The 9,991-nt window shown below is 36.1% G+C and overlaps 1 protein-coding gene across 1 annotated transcript; it reads right to left on the bottom strand.

Annotated features, from left to right (window-relative positions):
- Positions 1-335: 335 nt before the first annotated feature.
- On the bottom strand, positions 336-9,991 carry LOC111401098 (probable glucan 1,3-alpha-glucosidase). Its single transcript, XM_023028655.1, has 6 exons — positions 8,302-9,991; positions 7,274-7,547; positions 7,061-7,196; positions 2,932-3,142; positions 2,622-2,828; positions 336-912 (listed from the first exon to the last, which is right to left on the bottom strand). Exons 1-6 carry the CDS (start codon positions 9,886-9,888, stop codon positions 547-549), a joined length of 2,781 nt encoding a protein of 926 aa, XP_022884423.1. The 5' UTR covers positions 9,889-9,991; the 3' UTR covers positions 336-546.

Below are 9,991 nucleotides of genomic sequence, written 5' to 3'. Positions count from 1 at the left end.
AGGGATGACACTCGCTGCAGACAGAACAACATGAAAAGGGTTGTCCAACTGGTTCAAAAAATCAACTAGTTAACAGCATAGACCACAATGGATCAATTTTCAGAAGAGAGTTGATCTAATTTTGTCCCACATAATCAACTTGTGGGCTAATAATACCTTGAACACTCCTCTATAAGTCAGTTTTAAAGGAGAAATGCACCCTATCAAGTTATAACAATATATAGCCTGGAATGAAGCTATGTAGATTTTAGTTCCTGCATGATTATTAAACTCAATTTGCACAATCACTTGCAACATATTTAGTGAGCGTGAATCAATTTTCCAGCACCAAGAACTGCAACCCAACACAAAATTCAAAACTGCAAATAGGAAATAAGGAATAAGTTGTAGCATACAGAATCTATATTGCCTACTAATCTATATTGCTCCAAAAGGTCGTTCTCTCACTTAATGTGCGGCCGAAAATTTCATTTATCAATTCAATAGCATGATACTAACAAGGTCCTTCCACCTGATGCAGATGACTATGTTGGACTAAGAAGTATCTTACAAAATTTTAATTGTCCAATCATCTGTTACCCGCACATTAGGCTTGCGGATGGTGAGAACAGATGAGCCCAGTCCCCCTTGAAGCAGGAGGGGCCCGAGTTCGATATCCACCTTTTCATTAGCTGGTTCAATTAAGGCTTTTTTCGTTCCAGGAGAAAATCCTAGAAGTATTATTCTCTCAACCATGCACTCGGAGGCAAATTTGCCAAAACCTGCAGAGGCCATGTTTGAATATGATGAAAGCTTTCCATCAGAGTAAATGAAATGGCGATGGATATATGCTCCTCGCTGGAATTCAAAGCTCTTCCCGTCGTCAACATAAAGCCACCCTTCAGCTGCCTGGGAACCGTTAAGAGCAATGACCTGCAAAGAACAGAAACTTGAATCATTGAAAGTTCATTTCAATGTCAAGGCTACTCATGGTAACATAGCCGTAGAAATATTACATCATAAACATTAGCCACCATAAGCATAAAGTACAACTTACCTTTTCAATGGACAATTCAAAAAGATAAAGTGAGTTATTTGTTGAAAAGAAATCCTTGAGCCGCATGTGGGGGTGATTATTTATGTCTGATTGTATAAATATACGACTATATTTAATATAAAAATGACAGGAGAAAGAGCGGGAGTGGAGAGACAAAGTTATAGGGATGTAGAGAGAGTGTGCAATAGTTGTTGAAGGGTAGTTTAGTGTTGGGTTTGTCTCCTATTTATAGTGAAAATTCTTGAACAATAGTAGGAAAGAGAAAGGAAATGGCTAAATGTTAGGCATGATCAATACATAAATGATGTATAATCATGAAAATTGTCAAATCAATACTTTTAATCATGTAGTCAAACAAATTCACCTAGCGTAAAACTTGGTGTAAATAATGCGTGTGGTCAAATCAATTTCATTTATTTACATGGTCAAATAAATTACATTGGCTTGAAATATGGTGTGAATAATACATGTTGTCAATAAATCATTTTTAATCAAGACCGATTGGCATATTTACATATGTTTTATACATGATTTCATCTAACTTTCAAAATAACTTTCTACTTAGGCCCTCAAACTATTGGTCAATAACTAATAAGGTCATTAGACTAGAACAATAAATCAATAAGGTCATTAAACTTTAATAATAGCGCACTTAAATCCTAACTTTAATTCTAACTAGTTGTAAAAATTTGGGACTTCACACATGGTGTATTAATAAATCGTAGAGGACGCTGAGCTAAATGAATTTGGTCCTCTTTTTGCAATCATTCAAAGCTATAAAATGAATGTGATATCCACAATGCCGCGACACAGAAATGAAAGTATTTTCAAATTTAGCGAACAAATTCCTCATCATTTGCTGATATATCTGTGAAATCTAAACTTCCAAAAAAATTATTTATTGATGCCTTCTCTTCTCCAAAGACCTTCAAAATGATACAGTAAAGCTCAAGAGAACATGACACTGGCGGAAGCTAAGTTTCATCCCCACAACATGACTCCACTGGGATAAAGAAGTCATTACATCAGGTAATGTATAAATTGGCTTGATAATATTTTCTTTTAATGCTGACCCCAGACAAATCTGAGACAACACAATTGGATTGAATTGAGTTCTTCTATAATAATTATAAGGTGTCAAAAGCAAATACAAACGCTTCAAATTGGGATATAACAGAATCCAGTGCTATGATTGACTTGAGGAAGATCATCTAAAAACAAATTTCCAATTCTGTAGTAGAGGAATCATGTGTGTTTACTACTATTGACCTTTGACGGCCAATGTGGATGGAAGTCAATACAAGCAAGTATAGTGGCTAAATTGGTGTAAAAATAGTACCTGTGGGTAAAATAAGAAAAAAAAACTATATATTTAATGGAGAAAAATTTATCTAACCAATTATATGTAAGTAATATGAAGATTAGTCAGATTATGAGAACTCATAGATGGATCTCTTGATATAGATAGGCACCTTAGCATGTGCACTTGTGAGCGTGTGTGAGAAAGAGAGACAGAGAGAAAGAGAAGGAAGTGATGTAACCATAAGAATTCACGACAGATCCACTTAAAGATTTAAAGGCATACCAGAGTGTATGGATCATTCTCCATTTGTGTGGAACTCCGACGAAACCTGTCTTTCCTTGGTAAAATTGTACCAGCCCGTTGGAAAGCAGGAACACTATCTTCAGAAGCTTCCAACTTGTGAGTCACTCCTCCCTTGTATGCAGTTCCGGTTCTAACGTCGTACCATGACTGATCTCCAGGAAGATACACGGATATGTGCTTAGCTTTCTATGAGAAGTTTCCAATTGGAATGTTTCATGATAACAGAAAGAAAATTAGAGACTATAGAATGAAGCAAACAACGATACCAAGGACAAAATAAGAATGGCACCTCAGTATATATTCCTTGCACCAAGAGACTGTTACCAACCAAGAACGCCTCATCATTGCTGAAAGTTTGTTCATCATCTGGAAACTCCATCCATAGTGGACGCACAACAGGAACACCACTCATGTTCGCCTCTCTAAATAATGTGTAGAAATAAGGGAGAAACATATAGCGGGTATGTATGGCTTCCCTCATTAGCTGTGTATTGCGTTCTCTGAAACCAACATAAACCAGATACTGTTATATCATACACAGGACAGAAAGGGAAGCGTATAATTTGTAGCTCTGAACCTTAGAGAGGATAATAAGATCACCAAAGAATGAGGGATATCATCCCAACATTATATTTTTATCATAGATCTAAAGCGTATGCACAAAAATGTTGAAGAAAATTTCAACATTTCACCTCATACACAAGACAGAAAGGAAAGCGTATAATTTGTAGCTCTGAACCTTGGAGAGGATAATAAGATCACCAAAGAATGAGGGATATCATCCCAACATTATATTTTTATCATAGATCTAAAGCGCGTGCACAAAAATGTTGAAGAAAATTTCAACATTTCACCGAATCTCATCAGAAGTTCTCATTATTATTGCAAATAATATCATTAGATTTATAGCTTTTGATGTAAATCAATGGAAGAAGATTTTGACCATGTAACAAAACATTTCAATATTAATATACTTCCTATGCATGGAAATGAAGAACATATTTTACTATAATAATGCATTTTTGGTGAACTAATAACAAATTAATCAATTGCCATAGAGCAGATGAAAAAATAGAACTAATAGTAGAGAATATATACAAGTGATTCGACTGCAGAGCGTCCCAATATGCCCTCATGCAATTCCTCCTATCTTATAGTCTTATCAAGATTTCTCTCTTTTCTTTGAATTCTGTTAGCCAGTGATCCAATGTCCTCATTAAAGGTAAAGGCTTTCATATTAAGCTAGATGGCAAAGCAGATTGATATTTGATACTAATGTACTGTGTGAACTTTATAAGAACCTATCCCAGATGTCAACAACATGTTCGTGCAAACTGGCAGAAAAATGATGTGCTTCCATCTTTCCATGCGTCGCAAGTTTGCTACTTCAAGAAATCAATGAGTATCGTTTATATTTAACAGGGTTCTTTCTTCACTAAATTCTAGTGAGTTGGGAAAAACAGGACTGCAAGACTCATTAGATATGCATGACTAAGCATCATTTGAATTTGGATTAAGAGATCATTAAAACTTTTCATGACTATTTTTAACTTGTGTCAATTGATAGGATGGCTTTCATTTTCATCCTTCAGGCTTACGCATGAAAATGAAGAACATAGTGAAAACTAAGCATCAGACATCTACACGTCCTAGACTTGTTCCATACTTTTCTTAGACTGCCTGGATGAGGTTCAGACCACTTTGCATTTCACTATAATGAAATATTGTTCTCTCTATCAACTAAGATTATAATTTGGTAACAAGTGGATAGTCGACCTGGACACTTGACTTCCGTCACAGAGTAAAGTATTGCTGCTCAGGCCCAACAGGTTCTACCATAAATGCCAGGTGTAGGCAACAACCCTACCCCAGAAACAGCTTACAACTTCCATCACACCACTCCAGTTCCTTTATGTAAGACCCACATGGCACAGAGTATATTTTTATAAGCAATTACAAGATAAATTTTTGGATAATGGTTCTTGAGTGCATCAATCATATATCTAACTATTACCAAAAAAAAATGGTTTATTTCCATAAATGATGTTTTATAGCAGGTCCACCCACAGGTGACATATATATAAAAATTAGTAAATCTTGTTTTACTGTAAAAATAAATAACTTATTTATTTCCAATTTAGATCCGTAGAAGTATTATTTAGTTTAAAATAGGCAAAGCTTTTAAGCTTAGCCAATCATGCTCATAGTAGTTTGGATTTGTAGTGGCTGTTTAGGTTATGATTAGGCTGAAGAAAAAAAAGGATGTAGTTGATATTTCCAGGAGAAGCAGTATAATAAACTAAAATTCTCTAAATGTCATTAACGTAAGTATAGGGACCAAATTGCTCAATAACCATAGTTTAAGGACCAATTTATATAGAGATTAAGGTTCAGGGACAAATTACACATCAACTATAATTTAGGGATCGTATCGAATATTTGTGAAAGTTTGGAGGTCAAGTTTTATACCTGTCCATAGTTGAGGGACTATGGCATATATATGTAGCATCCACGTACATGGTAAGAAATAATTATTGCATGTTTTTATCATGGTAAGGAATAATTGAATGCAAATTTAGGTAATTACCATATATAATCTGTACATATTTTAACTACCATAATTAAAAGAAATAATTAAGTCCCCATTTGAGCCTCATTAATTTTCGTTACATTACATTTCATTTTTCTCTCTCCTATTTTCAACCTCACAATCTTCCATAAAATAATATTACACGTAAATCGAAAAATTTTCCTTCCTTTTCAACCACTCATTTTTCAAAAAACACTATTCTACACATTAATTTTTCCACGTAATGGGGACCAAACAAGGGCTAAGGAAACTTTCCTTTTTATTTAATTATACCAAAAACCGAAAAGGTAATTACCATATATATTATGTACATATATGTTAACTACCATAAATGAAGGATTCAATTAAGGAGACTTTCCTTTTCTTATTCAATCTTACCAAAAACCAAAAAGGTAATTAACATACCGTAATTAAAATGATTAATTCTCCTACGTGCTAATAGGATCATCAAATTCGAGGTAAGTGAAATACATGTATTTTCATTGTTTAAAACTATACAATTCGATATTATGATTATGTTATGAAGTCATGGAGTTTAGTAACGCTACGCACGAAATTAGAACCACGAAGTTCGGTTTTTATTAATTTCGTGTCTTATCAAGTATGTTCAAGAATTGCATGGACTTCTATTATTCATATCATGCTATTTCACTTATTGAGATCATCATCTCATATGAATCATGAAATTTTTTTAAGTAATAATTAACTGTGTTTGAGATGGATGAAGATTGGACAAGCACCCAATGGTGGATAATAAACATTTTAATAAAGTTATGTAAGATTTATTTATGTTTTGATGATCAAATTATTTTGGTTGTGAAGATTTTAAGATTTAATATGTTGTTTCGAAATTTTCTTTTCCTTTTGAAAACTTTTATGTATTAATAAAGTGATTGTTTAAGGATTTTATTCGTATGTCGAGCAGAATTATTTTTTTATTCTTTACAAGCAGGACTGTTGATTCTTAGCAAGCTTTTGAAACCATGTAATCAGGTCGCAGGAAGAAAGGTTAGATTTTTAATAAGGTTCAAGCAAGATATACTACCTTTTGATGTTCCACTATGATAACTACCCCTTTTCAACATCATGATCCAGCAGAAAGATGATTAAGCCGATATAACCTAAAGAATTTTAAAAAGTTGTTATTTCTCCTAATTTCAAATTAGTAAAAGGTTACATTCACACTCAAATTATCAACATTTTAAATTCAAGCATATCACTTTAACCTCATGCACTATATTGGCTTTAATCCTTACAACGCGAATGCTGGAGCTAATCTATTTAGTGATGAAATTATAAGTACAAGCATATATGGGTTGCATGTTCCAAAAAGCTTAAACATGGTATTTCACAAACTTTACAGCAAGAGGGCTCGAAGATATGAAACAGACAAGAATGCATTCAAAATTTCATTAATATAGATCAACTAAAGAACCGTGGAAAATGCAGATTCTTATATGGAAAGATATGGGCATAAAAATACTAGATCTGATGTAACAGTAGACAATTTTCACAGACAAGCTCAAAATAATGACTTGGCTATTTCACAAACACAACTACAAGATGGGTCTAAGACATGATGCTGAAAAATATGTGACTATGCAGTCAAAAATCTATAAATATTAATGCAACTGAAGAATGATGGGAAAACACGGACTTTTTTATGGGAACGGGATCGGAAAAAAATTACTAGATCTGATGCAAGAGTGAGACAACTTTCATGATGAATAAAATTTGAAAGCAGACAATATGAAACTGCATCCAAATACAAGCTAATAATATATGCCTCAAATAGCACCTATTTTTATAAGAGAGCCAAATCTCATACCCGAACAGCCAAGGTTCCCGTCTTTTAGTGTCATGATGAGCATGTCCCCTAAAGAAGGGATAGTACGCTCCCACTTGATACCAGCGGACCAACAACTCGGTATCAGGATTACCAAAAAACCCACCAACATCAGCACCTGTTGATCTAGTATCATCAGAATTGAAAAGATTCGTATGGGTAGAGGTAATTGTAAGTAGAGGAAATTTCACAGACCAGAGAATGATATCCCAGTAAGACCAAGAGTCAAAACCATCGGAACAGAAACTCTCAGGTGATCCCATTCAGCAGAGTTATCCCCTGTCCAGATTGCTCCATATCTTTGACTTCCAGGGAAAATGGCTCTTGACAAAACAAATGGCCTGTCTTTTCCATCTCCTCGTTTAACCAGCCCATCTGAAGTAGCCATGTGAAAGTAGTAACCATAGGCATTATGCAACTCTCTGTGCTCAACATCATCATGATGTAAAGCATCTCTGGGCATTGAGACCTGATTACAACAAAAGAATCTTAACCAGTGGGGATCCAGGATATGGAAACCATAGATTTATATTGAAGGGAACTCAGGATTTTCACACTATTTGGCAGGTGAACAGTACTTCTATTAGAAGATCTTTTGAAATTTCAATTTTGAAAGGGGAAAAAATTCAAAATTTCGGAACCTTGGGGTCCTGCTTCCCTGCCCATGCCAGACACCATACATCTGCCAGGCATTAACCCAAACAGGGAGATATATTTCAGCAGAAAAAATCTCAAGAACTGCACTAAAAAGATGATTTAAGATTCCCACCTTCTGACAGTTTTGAATGTCAGCACGTTCTCTATCAACGAGGTAGGGATTGAAATCCCCAACCTAGGCACACATGGAAGAGAGAGAGAGAGAGAGAGAGAGAGAAGCATGCTCTCTATCAAAGAAAGTGCTAATTTTCATGATTCATTTCTTTTGCGATGGAAATATTGCATAATAATTGATATTATTTTAGCCATACATAGTGACAATTAGGCAGTCAGTGGACTTATGTTGCTTTTTGTTTAGACAATCTGTGTCAAGTCCTGAGCCTTAAGTTTAACTAAGAGGTATGCACAAGAGACCATCATTCAATCAGCATACCAAATAAACTATCATATATGTGGCAGACAAAATAAAACTGATTTTTCTTTTCGTACAAAGAAAGGCAACCAATGGATACATTTCCTAGCAAACTGAAACAAGTAGTATCAAGGATCAAAATGAAATGGCATACCTCTGGACCATTGAAGACAGAAGGTTCATTCATGTCATTCCAGATGTACAAGGACGGAGTTGAACCAACATAATTCTCATAGGAGAATTTTTCAGCCCACCAAGACCTAATCTCAGGATTCGCCACATCCAAGTATGATGATGAACCTGGCCAGCACCACCCGTCAAAATCCTTCCCAGTTGCATCCCTTACATAATATCCCTTTTGAGACGCCTCCTTGTGTATATAGTAAGATTCGTCCCTCTTAATGTGAGGGTCCACAATAGTGACCATATGCCTACCCTTTGCAGCCAACTTCTTCTGCATCTCTTCAGGATTAGGGAACAGCAGCCTATCCCACGTAAAATACCTTTTCCCATCCGTATGCTCGATATCAAGCCACAAAACATCATATGGGATGTCATGCTCATCAAATTTGGCATCTACATTGTAAACGTCCTCTTCATCCCTATAATTCCACCTACACTGATGGTAAGCAATAGCAAACAACTGTGGCATTGCTGGCGTTCCAGTTACACTAGCATACTGCCTAACCACATCTTTCGGCCCTGGACCAACAAAAAAGAATGCATCCACCACACCAGCCTCGCTCATCCACAATGTATCTACCCTCTTTTGATCTGAAGGCAACATTAAAACAGAAGAAAACTCATCATTCCAACCAGTCCCCAGAACATCAATCTGCATTTCCGCAGCATTCAACCAGAAAAACCCAGAGCTCCCACGCGACTTCCCATGGGAGATCATGAAGGGTATGGAACCATAAAGCCCAAAAGGCGAGTCAGCAATATATTCAAACACATCAAGGTTAAAAAGCCGGTATGGCTCAGAATCCTCCACTCCAGGCCCTCTAGTTGGCTTTAAGGCTAAACTAGTGGCATGTTCCGGAATGCCATAAACAAAATCCGCATCATAGAATGCTACATCAAAGCTAATACTCTGAGGCCCATACGGCCGCGTATCAGTGTGACTCCTAAACCTCTCCTCCCAATCCTCATTTTCTTCTTTTTTCTCCCTCAGCTGTTCAAAATCAAACAAACCATTTGAGTTCAAAGACAACACCTTTTTCCCATTTTTGCCACTCTCCCTCACAAAAACCTCAAAGGGGTCATGCCGAATCACCCCCTCATACCCATCAAAAAGATAAATAACAGACAAGATACCCAACCCATCTTCACTTTTCTCAGATTTTAACTTCTGTAACCACAGCTTTTTGTTCAAAAATTCTGGCACAATCACATCAGGCACCTCAAACCTCTTCTTGCGTGGGCTTAAACTCTGGTCCTCATCAATCTTGAGCCTCAAGACACCATCTTGGTATGCAGATATTGCGAGAACCAAAGGCTTAACAATAGGAATTTCTTGATTATCAAGATTTTCTTGAACCTTATCTTTGGGGATGAGTTTCGCTGTAAGATCTCCATCGGAAATCGAGACATCGGTCGCGATGAGAGAGCACGCGCCGGGTTTCCGGGATCGGGCACGTTTGCAGAATGGGGTCTGATTGCAGTTTCTGAACTCATCTTTTTTCCAAGAAAAAACAGAATTAATGAAAAAAAGGAACAACAGAATGGCATACAGTTTCATGATTTTGCAGTATTTTGGTGAAATAATGAATCACTGCTCAGTGCGAGTGGAAATCATTCCAAGAATGGGTAGAGGCCAAGAACATGGAGTGTGACCAATGAGG

The sequence above is a fragment of the Olea europaea genome, chromosome 10 (assembly GCF_002742605.1).
Source record: "Olea europaea var. sylvestris chromosome 10, O_europaea_v1, whole genome shotgun sequence".
NCBI classification, from domain to species: Eukaryota; Viridiplantae; Streptophyta; class Magnoliopsida; order Lamiales; family Oleaceae; genus Olea; species Olea europaea.
Note: the sequence above shows the minus strand (reverse complement) of the source record. Positions and strands in the feature narration are given on the sequence as shown.

Excerpts from the sequence above, each read along its gene's own strand:
- LOC111401098 (XM_023028655.1), bottom strand. The coding sequence starts at position 9,888 with ATGAAACTGTATGCCATTCTGTTGTTCCTTTTTTTCATTAATTCTGTT. Across the intron at positions 7,197-7,273 it reads TACTGGGATATCATTCTCTG|GTGCTGATGTTGGTGGGTTT; the intron begins GTCTGTGAAATT and ends CTAGATCAACAG. Across the intron at positions 2,829-2,931 it reads TGCAAGGAATATATACTGAG|AAAGCTAAGCACATATCCGT; the intron begins GTGCCATTCTTA and ends AACTTCTCATAG.